At 39.2% G+C, this 22690-nt stretch overlaps 1 protein-coding gene across 1 annotated transcript in view; it reads right to left on the bottom strand.

The window, feature by feature from the left end:
• The window catches only part of LOC124160445 (protein takeout-like), a 59244-nt gene extending 37246 nt beyond the window's left edge, over nt 1-21998 (bottom strand). Inside the window, exons 1-4 of the mRNA XM_046536300.1 lie at nt 21819-21998; nt 12098-12190; nt 5280-5421; nt 1597-1730 (exon numbers count right to left, since the gene is read on the bottom strand). Coding sequence (XP_046392256.1) covers nt 1597-1730; nt 5280-5421; nt 12098-12190; nt 21819-21897 — 448 coding nt within the window. The 5' untranslated portion in view covers nt 21898-21998. The remainder of the gene's footprint in view (nt 1-1596; nt 1731-5279; nt 5422-12097; nt 12191-21818) is intronic.
• Between the last annotated feature and the right edge of the window lie 692 nt (nt 21999-22690).

Here is a 22690-nt window from a genome sequence, read left to right as displayed (position 1 = left end):
CTGAAAGTATAATTTTATCGTAAGAATGAATTTATGAAAATTGCAGAGTGCGAAGCCGTCAGTCCTTCCTGATATATAAATAAACATATTCTAGTATTTCATTATCTTTTTTCCATTTCTCATTATACCAATACTGCAGTTGGATTTCTATATCAGCTTTAGCTCTGTCGTCTGTAACTATCTTTAGCTCCATTACACTTTAATTGCATTATTACAATGATACAGTAGTACAGAAAATGATAGCGCGCCACAACAAAACTCTATCTATCGCGCAAGATTCGTAACCCGTCTTTCGGTGTATGTGAAGGTGATCGTGTGAAAATACTGCTTATGCAGTATTAAAAATGAAAAATGACCACTATTTTTCAAAATGGATTCACAAAATGTTTCAGAAACATTGAGAAAGTCAGGCATTACATTTAAAAGGCTATTTTTGCGGAACAAGTTAAAAATTAGAACTTGCGAAAGTTACCGCTCACTTTTCTTGTGTTGTTGACGTCATTGGAGTTATGATTTATTAATTAATTTAGTTGACTTGTTAACCCGTGCAAAAATTTCGCACTTAACCGCTATCAAGGAGTATGTTAAGAAAATGGTGTAATAGGGTTGTTTCCTATTATTTTTTATAGCCTAAATCGAAAGATTATTACTCCTGGAGTACGTATTTCACGCTTTTAGATTTTTAAACGACGATATCTATTTTTCGTGATTAAATGAAAAGTGAATATTTTCAAGCGCGCGAAAACGCGACGGCTAAATATGAATGCCGGGAAAAAGTCCGTGTGACGTCGTTCTGGTTCCCGCTGCCGCAACTGAGGTGACCTTAGGGCGAGGCTCTGAGCGCTGATACGACGCAGGATGCTAGCAGATAGCAGAATACCATGCTAGCTGGTAGCGCTTGGCTTAATTAAGGATTATTAATGCCTTATCAAACGAAGAAATCTTTCCAACCTTAGCCAGTTTTAATAGGTGATTATTAAGACATGTTTCCCTGAGCTCTGTGCCTCATGCATGCATTGGTAACCTCAGACGATGTAAAACTCCTATCCTCTTGTCTAGAAACTACGTCCCTGTGACGTCACGTGGAGTGGCGTCGCATGGGCGCCAATCTTGCCTTTTTCAAATGAGGATAAAATTGACCATTGCCATTCGTCTAAACTAGGATTTGTAAAACCAAATAATTTGTACATTATGAATACACTAATTGTGGGTAACGGATCGCAATCATTGCCTTTCGTTTTCTTTGATGAAGGAAGCTACCCTATTGTGTTTTAAATAGAGAAGAAGGTGTATCATTATACTTGTTTTCTCGCAAAAATGTACAAAAAAATATTAATACAATACTGGCAAGAGAGTGAAAAATTGCAAGTATTTATTCCTACTCGTTATTTTAATTATGAATGACGTAAGCTTCCACAAACCTTTGCCCGGACTTATATAAAATTACCCACGTTTAATGAGGCGATGAGCATTCTTAAGGATAATTTGTTTCTGAAGTAACAATACGTACGACCTTAACTTAATTGTGTGGCATTCACTTAGCATACTCTATTTCACCGTTTCATTCAGCATCATGGACGCAAGGTATGTACTCACACATGGTAACATTGAAGTCACCCTTTCCGGTGATGGGCAGAAGAAGAACTTTTCCGCTGGCTTCGTACTTGCCAATCATTTGCATCACGGGAATGTGGATATTCCAAATGAAGTTTGGGGGATCATGTGTTATCCTGGAGAAAGATTAGGAGCAGGTTGATTAGAGTGAATGTAGTGCAACGAATCCTATTTTCACTATCTCATAATTGAATCACTCTTTTAAAGTTCACTGTTGATGATAATAACTTTGGATAGCTTCATTGCCGAAGCTGAACTTATTCAATTCAGTTATAATCGTCGACCTTTCTGGCACGTGTGAAATTTTACATAACAGTACAGAAAAATTAATTGATAGCGGTGTAAAAAGTATTACAATAAGGTTCAATAAGTGTGAATACAAATAAAACAGAAAAATACAAAGAAAAAACATTTCCCTAAGTGACATGTACGCATTTGTATCGTGAATGTGGATACCTGGGAACTTAGAGCTTACCAAAATGCCCGCTCATTTTATGTATATTGGAAACAATGTTATATTTATATAAATAGTGTATTTAAGGTTAACAGTAAAACGTAATGTAGAAAAAATATCAGAGCTATATAAAAATTCAAAAATGTATTCATGTCCTAATCACGTTAGTAAGTTGTCATACCAGTATGGTTAGTTATTTAGGGATAATTAATAAGTAGTAATTTGTCCTTTTTGGTCAAAAAACACCCTGGTATTTTTGGTAAATTTCTTATTTATGTTTGCAATGAATTCCATATTCTAGCAGAGTTACCATTGAGGATGTCTTGAGGTGAGAAGTACTATGTTGGGGGAATGTCAACATTGTGATTCCTAGTGGGTATTAAAGGAGTATTTCTTTTCCAGAATAATCTTTCGAATTGATAATAAGGTGGGTTACTAGAAGATAGCATTTTGAAAGTAAGGCAAGTAAGGTCATATAGGTGACGTTGTTTGAATTTCAGTTAATTTATAATTATAACCTAATAACAATCAAAACTACTTTTTCTCATTGATTAGTAAAGGTTAGTATATATTAAATTAGACGCTAACACATGTGGTGAGGAACCGAGCTCTAAAAATTGAATGCCGGTCGCTAAGCTACGCAATTCGCTTAAACAGTTAAAGCGAGGCTAGAGGGAGTCCGCGAAGTCATGGAAAAATATGTGTTCAAAATTCTATTATTGGAGAAATCGATTTTTATCGAATTTAAAATCTGGACTTTTCAGCCAAAATCGAAATTTGAACCAAAAGATCAATTAATCGAATAATCGACGGTGCTTTGCTTAAATACAGTTTGTAGAAAAACTTGCTTATTATTATGTAAGATTTAACACTTTCCCGGCGAACACTATGTAGAGAAACCCTTCTCGGGATACCGCGCGGGTAAGATTTTGTAAGAGCGCCGACGCTACGTTTCGGGTGCCTACCGACTCGTTACCCATTCTCACGGCTACTGAGAATGAGTCGGTACCCGAAACGTCGGTAAAAAGTGATTCGTGTCCCGCTTATGGATACATTGAGGCTGCTGGACGCCAAGTTTGACAAGGACACCGTGAATCTTTTTCACCACGTTTTGACATCCACCTACTTCAAATACGATGGGCAGTTTTATGAGCAACGAGATGGGGTCGCCATGGGATCTCCACTGTCTCCGGCGATCGCGAACTTTTACATGGAAGACTTTGAGGAAAAGGCACTTTCTTCGGCTCCACTTCGACCGAAGTGTTTTTTCCGCTATGTGGACGACACTTTTATCATTTGGCCACATGGACCGGACCAACTGAAACATTTCCTAGACCATATGAACAGCCAGCATCCCAACATTCTCTTCACGATGGAAGTAGAGAAGAATGTTCGGCAACCTTTATTGGATATCCTGATATACCGCCGGGAAGATGGTCATCTGGGACACAGCGTCTACCGGAAACCCACGCATAACGACCTTTACCTGAATGGACTTAGTCATCATCCTCCATCCCAAAGAAGATCGGTTTGGTGCACGCTATTCCACCGAGCAAGGGCCATATCCGACTCTGATAACCTAGCACAGGAGATTAATCATCTTAAAAAGACCTTCCGCCTGAATGGCTACAACAAAGGGGAGATATCTTCGGCCCTTAAAAGGGCCTTCAGCGATCGAGAAGGCGCCCGTAGGGATGAAGAACGTTAGGAAACTGTGGCAAGAGCCGGAATGCCATACGTGTCCACGGTTTACGGAAAAATCTCCAGAATTTTGAAAAGACTCAGTATTGAATCCTTCTTCCGGCCCTGTACTAAGCTTAGGGACCAACTAGTTAGAGCCAAGGATCCCTGTGGCCTCGCAACTCCCGGGATATACCAGATTCCCTTTGAATTTACGTGGGTGAAACTGGCAGGACAATTGCCAAGAGAATAAAGGAACATCAACCGGAATGTCAACCGGAAAAATCTGCAGTGGCCGAACACGGCATCAAACAAAACCACGCCATTCATTGGGAAAATGTGAAGATCATCTCTCGAGAAAAGAATTATTGGGAAAGGATTACGGAGGAGGCCATAGAGATCCGGCTAATGGACAAAAACTTCAATAGAGATGGCGGTTACTCCCTCAGTAACGCATGGAAACCCGTATTGAATAAAATCCGATTGGCTAATACCAAGGACCAATCAGAGGGAACCTGACATCCCGGCACGCTATATAAGGCGAACATCTTCCCAGACATGACACTCAGCCCTGAAGACGGAGTACGACTCGTACCCCGAAACGTCGGCAGCCATGTAGGAGATTACCCGGTGGAGAACTCGAATAGCCTTCACTACCAGCATACGCCGGGAAAGCATCCGATCTTTTTCCTCATGCGCATGATCATGTGCAAGATCATTCACCGTGTATAGCGGCCTTAAGAATGATCAACTGTTTGAGATGCTTTCTTAATGATCGAGCGCGTACCTTTCCAACTCTCGAGGCTTTCAAGGGTAGTATTTCATAGGGTATGGATGAAGTTATCATAGGCCGGTTGTGACGCTGCTGAGATCAAAAGAAATATTCAAGATAGAGGTTGAAAAATCGAGTTTCGATCGAAACTCGAAGGTTATGGCTCGACCTCAATTTCCTCGATCTTTGACTAACAAAGCTCGAATTTCGATTTTTATCGGAAATCGATTTTTCACTAATGCCGTTCAGATTACGATCGTTCCAGCGATCGTTGGAACTATCGTGTATTCACACGACGATGGCTAAAACCTGTGCTGCCCTTTAGTGCTGACATCTAAAGTTAACGAGAAATTGACGGTTAGCAAAGCTGTTGAGATATGCAGCGTCAAGATATTACCGTGTTCAACGTGTATTTAACGTATTATTGTTCTTCAGCCCATATTCTTCCTTCCTAGGACTAATCCATAAAAAAATAGCGATGGGGGCTTCACAAACTTTTCCTCCTTCTCTTTTTGCTTCCTCTTCCGGTCTCCCAGTGTATAACCATCGCATAGTGGCAACGTCGCTTGGGTCACCTTATGATGCGACATGCAATGGCCGCGAAAGCTCGCGTGACAAAGCGCAATAGGTACGCTGCTGCTCCCGAAAGTCGTTGACAACAATTTCGGTTCCTACTGGCATCACCTATCCCGGGTTAGAATTAATTGACATAATTTTCCTCCACCTTTTCCGACCTCGTGAGTTGATGGACCCGCTCACCTGATGGACGTGACTTTGGTGTCTGACAAACCGTGGAGGTTGACGTCTCGGAAAATAAGGTGCACTCCGATGCCATTGCCCTCGACGTTGATTTTCTTCACGAAGAACGGATCCATTGGAGGAACGCCTAACGAAGGAATACCTGCGAAAGTAATTGAGATTTATTTTTAATTTCATTACAATAAATAAAATGAATGAGAAATCCCCAGGGATGGTAACAATCATCGGTGAAAAAATGGCATGCCGCCGATAGAAAAAAAATGAGAAGAAAATTCTTTCCACTTAGCAAAACATAATCTATATCCACATAATAACCTGCGAGCCACCTCTGGGGTGTTTGGCATGGGATGATCAATCACCAACATGCAAGATGATTCCCACATGCACAACATATGGTCATAAAATGATTACGCATATTAACAAAATGTACGGGCACATACATGAAAAGGCAACACTTGTTAACTGTTATCAATTCCTATAGCAAATCCATGCAAGATTCGAACGATGAAAAAAAAATTTTTAATGCCATGAATTGACTCAGGGAAAGACGCCATTATTTCCATTAATCAAGACACCGTAGCTGTCCTTGATAATTACTAGCTATAGTATGCTGAAAATCAATGGCAAGGTAACCAAATTATTGGTCTGCTATTAGCATGGAGTAGTTCCTGTCTTGAATTGACTGACTTGAAACGAGAAACCATAAAATTGAGGATGAGTTGTGCTTCTTGGGGAACCGAGCGACTACAATGATGGACAAGAATGGAATAGTAGAATGCAATAAATCTTCCGTGTAAGTGAATGCAATTAGTAATCGCGAGTTCAAACCAATCACTAATTAATTAGCACCTCATTTTAAAACGTATCTGTTACAGTTGTAATTGATTCTGAAAAGTGCAAATTAAAATGTCAATTTTCCGTTTAAGACTGATATATTTGGTATCACCATAGTAACTTATTTAGAATTGTTAAGGACCCTATAATCTCTTATTATGATGTTGATGTCTGTGAACAAAAATTGTGGTAACGGCTAAAAAAGGATGGAACCGTTAATTTATAAATATAGATCTTAACATAAGCTAAGATTAAATGGCACTGTTTCGGTAATATAAGACTGATAAGTAATTAATTAATCGTAAATTCCAACAATAGCATAATATCATAATTCTGAATGCTTATCATTTATCGGCATTGAAAGTTTTGTTCTAACGCTGGTGTATCTATAACTACAACTTAAATTGCTCTCTTCGTGAAATAATCTATTCATGGATATTGTTAGTGTCCTATGGTGATTTTTCACTATGTGTATGCATATAAGCCTATCGAAGGATAAATAAATCCTTTTAATGCAAAAATAGGCCCTCTGTAGAAGAAAATGGTTGGTAAACGAATTTAATTTCTCCTAGTGAATTATAATGATGAATTCTTCTCGATTTTTCAACCATTTTAACTCATTCGTATATGCCAACGTTTCGAGAGACGACTTGCCTCCCACTTTCAAGGCATGTTACTCAATGACAGTCCAATTACACTCTGAACCAGATAGATCATTTAGCGAGAACAACCATAATACTGAAGTGTCGTCCGATTGGCTGTAGGTCGTTTAAATTTTAATTTGCGTGTTTCCCTTAAGTTTTTTATGCAGCTGATAACATGTCTTCATGTATTGCTAAGATGGAAGCCGGTGTCGCGATTGAAGTTATTGGGATTTAGAGGGATCTCGATGGCTTCCTTAAATATGCGGTCCCAGTAGCGCTTTGCGTGGCAAAGAAATTCGACTTCCACGGAGTAACATGCTTTGGAAACGGGAGACAAGTCGTCGCCTTGGCATTGTTATTTGCGGATTTTTCGGAAAGGGGCAGGGAAACGCGATGCTTTCGCTCACTGATGAACTTCCCGCCGCGATCGATAGCAACATCACCTGCACCGTCCGTCGCCATCTGCTGCTTCTCATTGGAACTGCTACGAAAGCTCGTCACGGTCCTGCGGTCCTGCGGTATGACGAATTGGTTCAGGAAATATTTTGTTTCAATAGGCATGCTTGTACTGTTGTGTTACATTTTTTCATGCATTCATTTTTGTTTATCCGTCACTGATACGTACTCCATTTATTTGAGGACTTTTGGGAACATATTAGTAGTTTTTAATCAAGTTGTTTGAACTTTCATTATCTCTAAGTAGAATATCATATTTATATCATAATAATACATATCCTCTTCTAGTATTACAAAGAATAATTTCGAAAATCAAGTTGTAGTAAGACGAATTTTATTCTATTCCTGCTAGGTGACTGTCAAGTAAAGTATTCAATTTAATCCTACCGTTTATTTGTCTCAGAGCACAGGATAAGACCAGACTGAATTCATTCGAACTACGGTGATGTATATGAATGCTAAAAATTAATTGCACCGTCAGAATATCAAATGAAGAATCATCGAATCAAATGAAAGCGAAAAGAACCATGTTGATATTGGTCGCAAATGGAAGATCCCAACCTATTGGGCACATAATGAGTTATAGGGGGGATCCTATTTTCAATCCTAGAGATACATGTTGATGGAAAAAGGCCAAGAGGAAGACCACGGCTCCAGTTTATAGACCAAATAATGAAGGATGCCAGTGCCAGCAATAGGATTCCCACATGCACACCACACGGTCCAAAATAAAGTTACGCATTTTAACAAATTGTGCTTCCACATTCAATCAAAGGCAAAACTAGTCAACTACTCATTAAGTTGTCTGCAAACAAAGCTCGTACATACAAAACACGCTGTTAGAAAAAATAATAAAATTCAGACACATGTATTACTGTACACATAAGTTAATAGGCTTCAATACAAGTCACCCAATCTATTTTTGAGTTCTAACGATGCCATTATAGTCTCTCATTGATCGTGGAAAAAAAGACATTCTAAATGTGTTCTACTGTCTATCTCTCTTATTTTATTTATATGATCTGATCTTCCGTAGTATGTTGGCGTTCATAAGATGGCTAACCTCGTTAGAAAAGACACTGCTCTTGAATTTATCTAAAAGGTTCGGTCTGTTTTTCAGTCTACGGTCTGGCAGAGATTCCAATCCGAGTTTATCTAAGAGGTCAGTAACACTAACAAGACTATCGTAATGACTTTTCACGTACCTAGCAGCTCTTCTTTGCACGAGTTCTAACTGTTTTTAAGCCTTTTTCATGAGGATCACAAACGCTGGCAGCGTATTCTATATCGGATCTAACGAGGAAGAAGTAGCTAAATTCTCTTACTTTGTCGTCGCGCTTTCCTAATATTCTTTTAACAAAACACAATTTACGATTAGCTTTGCTTATTACTTCCCTAAGATGCTTCTTCCACGATAGATCATATTGAGTCCAACTCCTAGATATTTCACGGATTTTAGTCTCTAATTGGGTATCCTGAATGATGTTGTGGAGACTTATTTTTTTCCAGGAATTCATTACTTCGCATTTATTCAAGTATAATTCGAACTGCCATGCATCGCACAGTGCTTGGATAGCCACAAGGTCATTCGTTAGTTCATCCCTATCTTTACTGTAACGGATTTCCCTATAAACTACAGCGTCATCTGCAGATGATAATCATAATCTGAATAGCGAGGATGAGGGTGATAGGACATCGGCCAAAATAGTTTGTCTGAATGCTTGGGCAGTAATTAAGCGGTATTTCAGGAAAAAAAACAAAAAAACTCGGAAAAAAACTCCGCTTTAGAAGGGTAAATGAAGCACAAAGTAAAGCTACGCAATAAAAAAAACTGAGCGAGAACAGAGAGAGTGTAACACATATTTCACACGAATTAGGCAGACGGGCTCTTAGACTAGTATGACCTGATATTAGGAGAGACTCGGAGGGTACGTGCTAGGCTAAGATTGATTGCTAGGTCCGAGAAAATTAAATCATCAGGGATACATTTTGCCGAACGAATAGGCATAGCCATACGAAGAAGCGGGACTAAAGCCTCAATCACACGATCATTTTCTTCCTTCGCGAAAAGTGATCACTAGAGCGATCGCTCGAGTGATCCTTTTCCTGAAACCCTCACTGTCCCTCCCGCCGTCGCCTTTCGCATCACTTTCGACATCACAGCTCGTTGCCATGGGACCCGGACAACGGAAATATATTGCGTGTTTGTTTATCTATGTCGTTCCCACGATTGTCAAACGTTGCACTGAAATCGCTCCATACGGGCATGCGTTCCGAATGGCTGATATGGGGTTTAAGTGACGGTTTCAGCGACGGAAAAAGCGACCGGGCAAGTGATGCAAAATAGTGATGGCCGGAGAACAATTGCCGGCGAAGATCACTTGCGAGAGATCACTCTAGCGATCGCGATAGTGATCACTCGGAAATGACGGATAAAATGGTCGTGTGATTCAGGCTTTAGAATAAAAAAACCACTCCAGAAGGAGCCTAATTTTCTCGTTGTTTTTTGTAGACTGCCGATGTCCTATCACACGTCTGTTGATTTGGTTGCGTTGTAGTATTTTCTATAAATATTGGTAGTCTATTTTAATTTATATTCCCTCGGAAACAAAACTCAGTCGTCGGGGAAACCATTTCATTGTGGTTGACAGTTATCACCCTTACTCGAACATATCGTCTCGTTGAATTCTTAATCCATCTCTCGGCTTCGTATTTAAATGTCTTCTTGCGGTCAAAACTGAAGAACGCAGCATTCGAAGCGAGAGACCACAGACCGAACTGAAGGAATCATTGTCACCAGCTGTCCTTGGAGAGAAACAGTATGATTGTTGACATTAACCCGCCCTTTCGTGCAGGTATTCCGCATCTGGAAAAGGAAATTGATCGTAAATGGCTCAATGTCGACCTCTCACTCGCAATGTTGCGCAAAACTCGAAGAAATAGTGGTTGTCGTTGAATTCGATACCGAGTTTTAATTATAATTTTGTTGAAATGTAATGAAACCTGTTTTTCAAAAGCCGCTCAATGTGCTATACCTACTTCTAAAATGTCCGTGTAGCAATAGCTAGTGCAGTCTCCCATTATTTATCACTCTTACAAAAAAAAAGGAATTGCATAAAATTTCTTTTTCATGCTAGGGCAATATTGGGTACTATTCAACTTTGAAAAACATTTTAGCGTTTGTGCGTCCATGATCAATGTTTTTAAGTCCTTGCTTAAGTTAGGTTATCCGTAGAAATCATTGTTATTCATGGAGCCTCTTTTTTATCGATCTCGTTAATAATTACTTCTGCTAAATTTAGGGTAAAATGACAATTTGTGTTGTGTTGACAGTTTCGTGCTGTTTGAGCAATTATTATGTGGGACAGAAATAAACTTGTTATTTATGTCTTTAGCGAGTCAAACGCATCGAATGAAACTCCTTTGGGTTGGGAAGGACTTATTATTTGGAAATTATTCGATTAAATTTTCTCATGTTTTCTTTCAGACCAGCTCTTCCGCTGCCGACGTTTCTGAGGCTGACTCCACCATCGTGCTATGGGAAGGGAACGCCCTGAGGACAACGGCGTACTTCGCCATTGAAACGTCGGCAGCAGAAAGCCGGGCCAGGTGGAAAACCATAGAGGAATTCATATAACTTACGTTCCCAATTTAGGTGATTCATGTGAAAGTTTATAATGTAATTGTAATCTTTGAGAGATTTTTTCAAGACGAAAAAATAGGGGATGTCAGATTTTTCGGGAAAATGAACGCTAATCACTTGTGAAAGCTGCTCGGGTGTTCCACAGGGCTATATCCTCAATGGCTGCCGATGTTTCGGTCTACGCGTCGAACTTCATCCTCAGGGCATCCTCATGACTCAGCCCTGATGATGGAGTACGACTCGTATCCCATCGTTAGCCATGAAAGAGATTGCCCGGTGGAATACCCGAGCAGCCTCCACTACCAGCATACGCCGAAAAAAGCATCTGATCGATTTTGAACGCTAATCACGTCTGGCTCGTTCAGCCCTGAGTCAGAGCTTGAAACGTTGGCCATTATGGAAAAATTAACCCGGTGAGAATCCGGTGAAGAGTTTGCCCACATCATTTGCCGGGAAAGCATAAAATCATATTTCACTCTTCACTCTTGCTGATTTCGCCACGCTGATCATACAGTGCATTTCTTTGCAAGTCATCAGCCAGTTGGAAACTCGAGAAGTATTATCACGTTTGCAGTTAATGTTACTTGCCATGCGATTTCTATTTCATTAATTTTGTTATCTTCGATGTTGGTTTTTGGGAGAAAAAATCGCTTTCTTTGTGAGGCCTAATGTGATCCATTTTGAGATTATCGTCGCATAATTTCATACTGTGAGTTTCGGGGTCAGTGATCTTGCAATATTCGACGATATAAAATTTATCACGACCCAATGTTCAACGTCACTACATCTTTCCCTTGAAGATGATGTAGTAGCATTGAAATCAAATTCGTCATATATTTTATAATCGTCGAAAATTGCAACAATATTTATTTCAATGCGGAAAAATTCCACTCCATTACACTTGAATTCGGATTTTATTCGGGATTAGTGAATTGAATCAAAGTCAACCAACCCTCATATTTTTTAGTGCTGTTTAAAAAGTTCTCCTCAATTTTTCACGCCGAATTTTGAGTTTATTCTCAAAGAAAGCGTGAATAATACAAGAGGGCAAACATTTTTATGTACAATATAAACCAATTTTTTTGTTTTAAACTATGCACTCACGTTGGCGTACATTTAATTGTTTTACTTACATGCTTGCCGTTAAACACTGTCTGTATATGCTAGAAGATTCTTATAAATATTTGCCTGTATCTCAAATTTGAAATAATTGACACCTGGTACGCTGCAGTGAAACTTACCGCTTTTAAGCTTTGGTATGGCCAAGTTACCGCTGACAACCGCGCACTCATTCAGCTTGGGGTCATTTTTCGGACATGGCTTGATGATGCTAGCTGCAAGAGGAAAGAAAAATATTGGAATTAGAATAATATATTCGATGCTTCCATCATCGTGGATGCATGGATTCAGTTCGTCCATATTCAATGCAGATGATTTAATAATGGTGGCGTAAAAAATTCTCAAATGAATAGGGGGAGTTGTAGGCCGATGTATCGATGGCTGGCTCTGACATGAGACGATGACCATGCCCTACGATGACAGCGGTAGCTATCGAAGCGTCGGCCTACAAACAACTCACCCGATGGAAAACCCGAGATGATTTCACCAGCACCATACGCCGGGAAGAACAAAAACATATAAATAGGGGCATATTTGGACGGATTAAGGTCTTGTGATATTTTATTTAGATTTATTTGTATTTTTTCCTCAAATTACAAAGAAAAAACAAATATTGCACCGAAATACTGATCAATATATTTCCTACCGTTTCGTGTACTTTTTTTTCTTGAATTATCAGTGTCTCCAAAACAAATTATTTGTTATCCCTCTTCAACTGTTAACTTTTCCCGGGCATGGGGTAAAACTACACAGAACCACGGCCAGGTTTATGCTTCATTATAATCTGGGTTTGGGATTTGAAATAGGTACGAATCCGTGCGTATCATTTTTGAACAACGGAAAATAGTTTTTAAAAGGCTTATATTATAGTGATCAAGCTGTAATATTGGCCCTTAAAATAGTTTCTATGTCTGCAGGAAATATATTTTTCTGTAAATGTTTCGCAAAATAACGATGTATGCTGTAATTGAGTTCAGTTGTGTTCACGTTTGTAATTGAGGATATCAGCCGCTGTTACTTATTTGTAGAGTTGTGTGAGAAGGACCAGAACAATCGGTTTAAATCCACATTCTCCTTTTTCTTAATGATACAAGAATGTTTCTGCTCACATCCTTTGGCACTTTGAGAAAGACAAGTCCGCGAACTGAATAAAATACGAAGGAAAGCTGCGCGGTTCGTCAAAAACTGCTACGGGCCTACAGACAGCGTTACCCAGATATAAAGCGAATTAGGCTGGGAGCCGCTTGAGACTCGGAGGCTGCGAAACAGGCTTACAGTTAGATTGCTCGAGCAATTGAGAATAGATATCTTTAAGAGCGATACGTAGAACATCATTTTAGAACCCTGCTATATTTCCATATCCCACTGAGGCAATATGTTGAGAGAGATATTTTGCCGAACGGATATATATGGAAATTAGTTTTCCCCCGAACCATACAGGAGTTTAACAAATACTAGTCGTAATTTTGTTGGAGCATTTGCTTTTTATGTGTAGACGGATGGTGTTCTAACACCCCCTGCCACATGCCTTTTCAGGTGGCTTGCAGGGTGTATGTATATGTAGATGTTTAAAGTGGACGAAAAGCGTTCGTAGAAAGTTTATGAGGCGGGAGAAAGAAACAGTTTGGAGAAGCATAAGGTGGTATTGTAAAATGGTACTGTTCTGTTAGCCGTTCAGTTAATCCAGTTTTCAATTAAAATGAGTCGTTGGCTTTTTTTAATGATGTCTAAATATCAGCCGCTGTTACTTTTTTTGTGGAGTTGTGTGTGTAGGGCTAGAGCAACCGGTTCAAAGCCGCATTTTTCTTTTTCTTAATGTTCCAAGGATGTTTCTGCTCGCATGCTATTGCACCTTGAGAAATGGTTCCCAATTCCCCTTCGGACTAGGCCATCCGAGAATCCGCACGTAACTGCCGTAATTTCCTTTTTTTATTCGCCGTCCATCAGCGCTCGACCTTGAACTTCTTTCTCACTTTACGGCCGGCCGTTTGACATTGGGACTACTTCCAAGACTGCCCACTCACTTTCTATCGCTCTCATCATCATTTTTCCTCTCCGAAATATCGCAAAACTCTCGGTCTCGGATGGATCATAAAATTAGTGGACACAGCAATATTTACTGAAGACAGAAGAAGCCCCTAACTAGGGCATAAGGGGCGGTAAAATTTGAAAAGCTTATTGAAAAAGTTATTTGCTTTTTCTTAATAAAATATTTAATAACAGCATTTTAATAATTCAATTACAACAGTAATTGTTAAATTAAAAATTATTGAGCTATAATACGAGTATTAATAAAACTTCTTAATTGCAAACATACGGTGCGTAATTTCAAACTTCCACATCTCAAAAAGGTAGCTTACGGACGTATTATATTTAAGTGATGAGAATAAGGGGAAGGAGGTAGCGAGACGGAATGGGGGGCGGCAAATTGATCCCCCCCCTCCGAAAAATTCCTAGTTCCGGCCCTGACTGAATAATATCCAACGTAAGGAACGAGAAGATGAGGACACGGAGAAACGGGAGAGCGAGGAAAGAAGAACATTCTGAGAATGAAAAAATGCCATTGCGGTAAGGTTATTTTCATAAAATTCAGGAAAGCAAAATTTTTGTTAGAGGGTCTTCCTCTGTCTTGAAGTATATGCGAAAAGTATTATTTTGAAACCTTCTGTTACCAAGGAACCACATTAAGAGGGCACACCTGGCCTTTTTCTGGCGTAATTATTTATCATAATAACTTCAACTTATTCAGGCGTGATAAAGTGGAAGTTTGACATATTTGAAATTAGAGTTAGTTGGACTTTTCCACAATTACTTAATGGGTACGACACGTTCCGGATCACAGAGCCATCATCTGGTACCAAATGATGGCTCTGTTATCCGGGACGCGTCGTACGCTTTAAATAATTGTGGTAAAGTGCTACTATCTTTCATTTCAATGTGTTGATTAAAACTTGGAAATAAATTGACTTCATCTTTGTTCCAATGATATTCCAATCTCCTCTACGTTTTATGAGGTCTCCTCAAATCATACTGTTGGATGCTTTTCATTTTGTAATTTTAAAACTTTATTAATCAAAATTGAACACTTGCAAGGATGTGAATTCAGGAGATATGAAGAGTTGACCATCTTCCTGGTTGCCACCGCATATACACCGATGTGACGACAGACGTTTCTCTCGGTATCCTTCGAGCATCTTCATGTCTCAGACCCGAGCGATGTGTGGTGTTTGTGTACCGCTGAAAAAAATAATTTTTCTTGACACTCACACTTTGCCATGATATAAAATTAATCGTCGGCGGGGTTTCTTAACGAACTTTACTTATGGTTTAGAATGAAATAACTCTTTACTTTTCCTTACGGTTTTACTGTATTCTTCCTTTTTCGACGTGGTGGCATCAATTTCTAGAGGTTACAAAAAGCGTCTCATCTTTTTTGTGACCTCTTGATTATGACGCTAATGCGTTGAAACCAGTGTGGTACAATTAAACCGTCTGGATGAAATATGATTGCTTCCCCAGTCAACACAAAAATTGTGGCCATAATGTGGCCGTACTGTGGCCATAGTGGGTTGCCATTATGGCCCCACAATGGTTTTTACCCCCGGCCACACTGTGGCCAAAGTGTGGCCCGCCATAATGTGGCTTAAGTATGGATAATAAAGTTTTCTTCTTTCTTTATATTCTCTCTTTATATCAATAGAATCAACCAACCTCAATTATAATTGTCTCACCAACTAACCTGTATCAATAGCAACCGTAATATACCTATGTTTACAAATGTTTGGTTTGCCAATCTGTGGCCTTCCTGAGACGATCCACAGTGTGGCCATAGCTGCGCATGTGTTCGGCAAGCCAAACTATGGCTTATCAGATGGCAACCACAGTCGGGCCATAAAATTGCAAGCTGTGGCTATAGCCATAGCCATAGTTGCCACAGGTAAACCACAATTCGGCCACACTGTGGCCATAATTGTTGTCCTGAGTGCGTCATGTGTTATTCTGAATTGTTCAACCACGAAATTCTAAGGTACTCCATTCCGAGCCAACATTAGTTCACCACTATATAATACGATTCACCTGAGATAGAATGTTTAACCAAAACCTGACTGAAATATAGGTGTGGTCACTTCTTTCGAAAATATATTAAATATTAGCAGACAACCCGGCGTTGCTCAGGAAGGATGTTACCCAGAGAAGTGAGAAATTTGGAGCTTGGGATTCATGGTCACACAGCAGGAACATTAGATTATTGAAAAAAAGTATGTATGATGGTGGTATACATACGTAACAGCAAACAACAATATACAATAACTGCATCTTCTAAAAGTTATATTTTAAGTGCCAAAATGATATAAAATGCATATTCAGGCATGTTATTTTTCAAAACTTTTTCTGAAATCCCCGTTTCTTGGGCCCCCCACTAACCCACCTCATTCCCACCCTCCCACCCCCCAAAGCCCCCCAATCCTCCCCCCCCCAATCATATTCCTAGTTACCTACGCCACTGTGCTCCACAATATTGATCGTGATGCGTGTCCGTACGTGCGCAGAATAAATACGTCCTGCGTACCCAAACTCCAGCAAATAGGTTCGCAGCAAGAGGATTGATGGTGAAGTGTATAATCCTTTGAGTTATGTTTTCCCTTTGAGCGTGTCGAGAGGTGTGCCTACCCGGCAGGATGCCCAACCACAGAAATTGTATGACGTGACGTAACAAAGTGTAATGAGAAAACGTCGGACGCAACCAAAATAGCTCTATGGGCTTTGGGAGCATGAGGTACACCTATGTAGTAACTTTGGTCGAAATCCGTGCAGCCCTTTGGAAACGCGTTGCGGACAGACAAACAGACGTCCTCTTTTATTTGTATAGATGAAATAATAGAGATTTTAGTCAGAACCAGACTAGCGTGAGAAACTCAAACCCAAACTATTATTTTTTCAACCGTGAATCATAAATTAATCTCAGCGATTGTGATTTTGAGGTTTACCTTGAAAAAAACTTGAGTATATAGGTTAGCGACCTTGACGCGCTTTGAAATTCTGAATGAAATGTTCTGGAAGGGGAATTCTCTGAACCAGTTGTGGTCATTCCTCTTTGCCATCCTAAGCCTCCACGTTATCTCCAACCGGTAGGACTTCCCCAACCTTCCCCTATAAGGGTCTCTTACTGCTATCATTCTTTGAAACAATCAACTTGTCGTTGACCCACCTCAATAAGGCCTTTTGTCCCAAGGATACCAAAATTTATTTTCGGCACTTCTGTTTAAATTGCAAATAAATCTGCCAAATGCGATAGTGTTCATTTAATTATTTCATTTTTTTACAATTTTTCTATGCAAATAATAAGACAGCGAGTAAAGGTTATAGCAAGTAGGAATGCATGTTTTGAATATACATGTTGAATGAAACATGAATGTTGATTTTTGAATATACATGTCGATTTTTTGTCGCGTTTGGTCCACCAACAAAACTATGCATGGCGACCTCTAGTTTTAAACAGTGGCGTAACTAGGAATATGCTTTGGGGGGGGGGGGGCGAGGGGCCGAGGGGGCGGCTCCCCCCACCCCAAGCAATCGGGGTCCGAGAAAATGTTTGAAAAATGACATGCCGGGAAATTCATTTTACATCGTTTTAGGACTTAAAATTTCTTTATGTAGATGAATTCATTATGCATCAAAACTAGGCAATAGTTTAATAATAATTTTTTCTCTGAAGCTTTGGAGGGATTTATCTCCCTCATTCCCCCGCCATAGTTACGCCACTGGTTGTAAAGACCGTATAAAGACTATATTTAACCACAGAGTGGCATTTTTTGTATCCATGAAATCATTATGTTCTCTTCCATTTCCAGTATTCTTATGATAAAGTACACATGACTTCATTGATATAAGATTCTCCCTCGAAGTATAGCCAAATATAGTTGAATGTATATTTTTTCGTCTCCGATGTTTTTCGAACTGCGTTAACATTATGTCATCACAAATAACTGACGAATTTTGAAATGTTATTTTGATTGACTTCAAACCATTTCTACAAAGAAAAGAGAAGTGTTGGCTCCTGATTTTAAATTGTAAATGGCTGAAGGATCTTAGTTCGTTACTAGCCCTTATTTAATAAGCATCTAAGGATATAACCTAGCTTGCTTTAATTCAAGTATCTATCTTAGCATTCTGTGGCTTGGAACGTAAATCATTTCCGTTAAAATTGATTATTTAATGGCTTTGCCAGAGTTGAAGGGTTCATTAAGTCAGGAAATCATTTAAATAAAACATCGCGGAAGGTTTCCATCTAAGGGAAAAGATTGCTCAAAATGACCTCAACGCTAGCGAACGTGAAAGAGGTTATTATGGGTAATTATTGCTAATTGAAGGACATGGAATAATGAATTTGAATCACATCTTGCCCTGATGCGTGCGATATCCATAACATTTATATTTTCGCATTATTACGGAGAAGACTTGACTTCGACCTTGGCCTGGAAAGTATGAAAAGTTATTTAAGTGGTCTATATTAGAAAATAAGTTGAGGGACAAAGATGTTAAGTTCATGATCACTGAGAACTGTTTTCCTTAGCCTTTGTGGAAATGAAGCATTTAAAGCTATGTAGTAAGACGATGAACACCTACTCCTACATATAAATGGTTGCTCTTGGCAATTGCTGCAACGTCTTAATGATAAGCGATATTTTCACCTCCTTTTACTCTGATAACACTTTAAGAAAATGGATGCCATGAGTAGACGAGTAGGCATATTATCCTTACAATCACACAACGTTATCGACAATTACATTTTTGCGTAAAATTTTTATGCGGAGTCCAGTGGCATGAACTTAATTAGAGCCGGGACCGCAGTATCGTTAATCCAACTATTTAACCCACAAAGCTACTATCCTGACTTGAATAAATTTGAAAAGATATTTTATACCGTGGAAATTGGAGTTGTTGTATATTATGTGGCTATGCTATCGCAAGGTCATTTGAGTGCACTACCTGTTTTTGTAAAATCGAAAAGCAAAATTTTGGTTCCTAGAAAACTTACGCGTGGATTTAATCGCATTTTTCGGATGAACACGGGTGTATGTGGATTGGCTGTTGCACTAATACCACAGGAATATAAAGTTGACCATCGATATCTTTGCTTGAATTCTCATTTATCCTCACATAGAAACTTTGAAAATATTTTTTTGGATTCCCTAAAAATATGGCTGTAAGCTCCTCACAATTGGGAACAATGCTTGTGCAGCAATACCTGTCAGCTTAAATACCGCATGTTTTATCGTTTAATCCCCATAATTGTTCAGGAGAAAAACGAATTCCGATATTTATTCGTGGACAAAATATTTCTCTGAACTTGTCGTTTCAGTCGTAGCTGGAAATATAGTAAGAATCTTACTTGATGCTTTTCGTGTTGCTTTGGAAGATATGTAATTGCTCAAGCAGCCTAGCCTTCGAGAGTCTATCGGTTCCCAGCCTAATTCGTTAAACATCTTTGTAACGTTGTCAGTATTTTGTTTTATCAAGCGTTTTTAATTTTACCTTCAAATTTTAATAATTTAAAGCCTTTAAATTCAATAATTTATTCAGAGTAATATATCTATTATTTATTTTATTTATGTATTTTTTATATCTTATTTATTTTCTGTTTACTCTTGCCATCCCCGACCTGAGATTTAACGGTAGCTGCCTAATGACAAATCATGGAGGATGAAAGACACTCCGGTGGCAGTCTTCCTGGCTTGACTAGAAAAACGGGAATTTATATCGGCCTACGAACCATAAACACTATTTTCTCTGATATATGATACAACAATATTCCTCAAACTCGGTAAAAGAGCCCTGGCCCAGGGGAAGAGGGGGCCGGATTGGGGCCTCACCTGGACCAGGTTAAATAAAATCTAAGTCAAGTCTGAACGCCCGTAGTAGTTTTATTGCGAATCGCGCTACTCTCCTTTTATCTTATGAAGCTCTTGGATTCACTCTTTCTCCGCCGGATCCCTTGCGTTCACTGTATTAATACATGATGTGTCCTACAAGTGGTGAATGGCAACTATCTTTTTCTTTCTCATCCGAAAATCGTCCAACGGCATGCTTGACTAATCCTTGCATCTTCAGGACTTTGCCACCAATGTTTCTTGTATGCTGTTCTTACTAAAGGTTTGAAGTTATTGTAACTCCTATACATTTCACTTCATCTGTCATTTTTATGGTAACGCCATCCACAACATATGGGGTAGCTGAAATAGAAACGTACCGCCGTTCATTTTCTGAGATTATTCCAGTCCCCAATCTTGGCTACACGAATGAACGTTGTTAAGATCCGATGATTACGTTTTCAAGGCAAAGTGATGACTTCTTTCAAAGATAGGTGGCACCGTCGTCAGAAAATAAACGTATTTTACTGCTTATTCGGGATCAGAGGTCATTTATACGTGTAATAAATAGAAGGGAGCCAATTACGCTTCCTTGATGGATACTTGATTTCACTTTAACTGGATCAGAGCTAATTCCTATATGAACTACTTTTTGATTACGATCGCTTATTATCCAGTGTACTTTTTTAGTTTCTTTACTAGTATGTACTGCTTTAACTTGAATCTGAGACACTTTCGTTTATACGACTGATATCCTAACAGCCTTCGCCTTCTGTATCGGCTTCCTGGGAATCAATCCTATTGGTCGTTCCACATGTTATGACCTCGTGAATTCGTAAATTCATTTGAATTTTTTGCGCCCAAACGAGCCATTTTGGGACGTTCTACACAACTTCACTTGGGAATGAGAAGGTCAGCTCATGTAATCACTCGAATTCAAACGCAAAGTGTCTCCTTTTTCCATATCAGACGAACAGATTTTCCTGTCTTATTATAGTTTTGCTACACTTATTTATTTCAACGTCATCTCTCCGAAAATAATTGGTAATACACAATAATACTTGTATTAATAACAGCCCTGTATTCTTGATCTAACTGCTAAGGTGTGGGAGAGGATATTGAATTCATTGAAAAACCTCAATATAGAGCTGTTTTTAGAGAAAAAAACTGTTGCTGTATCTTTTTCAGCATCACCGCGGAAATTTATGGAGACTTTAGGAAATCATATAGTTACTACACTGCACTAGCTCAGGTGTTGTAGAGCTTCAATGAAAACTATTTTCTCTATTTTACGATTAAACGTATCATTCAATGCGATTTTAGCATTCTGAAAATTTTTGAAGGCCCAACAAGAAAAACCTTTGTTTCGTAAATACACTCTAGCAACTAAGGTTTTATTAGAATCTCTAAGTAGCTAAGTGGTTCGACTCTGAATTCATCACAAATCAAGAGGAGGAGACGATTTTTTGGATGCTTCCGTGCTAAGAGTAATTACAGCAAATTTATAAGGTCCTTTATCGTATCTAAGTCTTGAGCAACGAATGCTCTCCCTTGGAATTTTTGCATGGCGAAAACATTGATCAATCGGACTTAATTGCAGTGTTAGGATACGAATGGATGAAGTCATTTTCCACAGTATTTTATTAGCTCTTAAGCGAATCATATATCTTTCTTTGTATTCTTTTTAAAATTTCTTTCTATCAATTTATAAAGTTTAATTCTTATTTGAGTGAGTAACATAGTGCGGCAAACTAAACCCTATGTTTGCATCTTTATGCAATGAATTTCCACGGAGTGAACTTGAGTAACTGTTTATCGGAGTGATCGAATAGCTACGACGCACAAATCAGACGCTTGATAAGGCCTTTCTTATTTTCGCCACTGCAAAAAATCGGCTAACTCCTGTAATCGCACACGGATTGAAACGCCTTTAGAAGCACGGTTCGTAGCGGGGAAGCCACAGCTCACTCACGCAGTGGTTTTGCGGCGTCCATAGAGTTGGCGCAGATGCAGATTAGCGCCGCCATAGTCAGCGCAGTCTTCGCAGCCATGGTGTGTGCGTGTCTCTCCGCTCGTTGAAGTCTCCGGAAGATTCGGCCCACCAGTTTCACTCCGCTGCGACGTCTGTCTTCAATTCCGACCACGGATCGCTATCCTTTCGCTAATAAGACCAACCCTCCACCCCTCCCCCATTAACCCCCTCCACGCCTATATCCCACCAACACGCGTTCTCGTGTGAGTTTCCCAAAAAAAAGACGAAACGCCATCCGCCATCGATTTCCTGCAGCATCAACCGCGTCATTTTTTTCCCGAGTCGTGTTCGAATTTCTGGTTCGATATTTTTTTTTAACTTATTAATCGACTCACCCGTACGATATATTTGCTTCAAGGTTAAAACCCAGGAATAAGTTTTGCACATGTTACTTAAGGTAAGCAATTATCCTTGTAAAGTTACCTTTTTGGGTGATTAGAAAGAGAGGCAGCGTTTTAATAACTTCCAAATTCTATTTTCAAAGCAAGACCTTGTGAATACGAAATCAGAATAAGTAAAATAGCGGCTTCAATTTGGAGTAGCGAATATTTCTATATTACGTCAAATTTCAGTGGGAAGAAGTTAAGATTAAGGGACCCTAGCTTTGATATTAGTTATGCGTACTAACTTCTAAATGATTATTAATAAAAACAATGAAAATTGATTTTTCTTTATTAACCCTCAAACTGTCGAATTATAGAGCCCGAGGAGGACTGTTCTAAGTTAGTGTTATGCTGTATTTTTATGGTATCTTTGTTTTAAATTGAATTAACTTTCTCCAAAGTGCTACTCCTAAACGCTTCTGGCTCTAT

This window comes from Ischnura elegans, chromosome 6 (assembly GCF_921293095.1).
Source record: "Ischnura elegans chromosome 6, ioIscEleg1.1, whole genome shotgun sequence".
Lineage (NCBI taxonomy): Eukaryota > Metazoa > Arthropoda > Insecta > Odonata > Coenagrionidae > Ischnura > Ischnura elegans.
The sequence above is the reverse complement of the archived record's forward strand: the minus strand, read 5'-3'. Positions and strand labels throughout refer to the sequence as shown.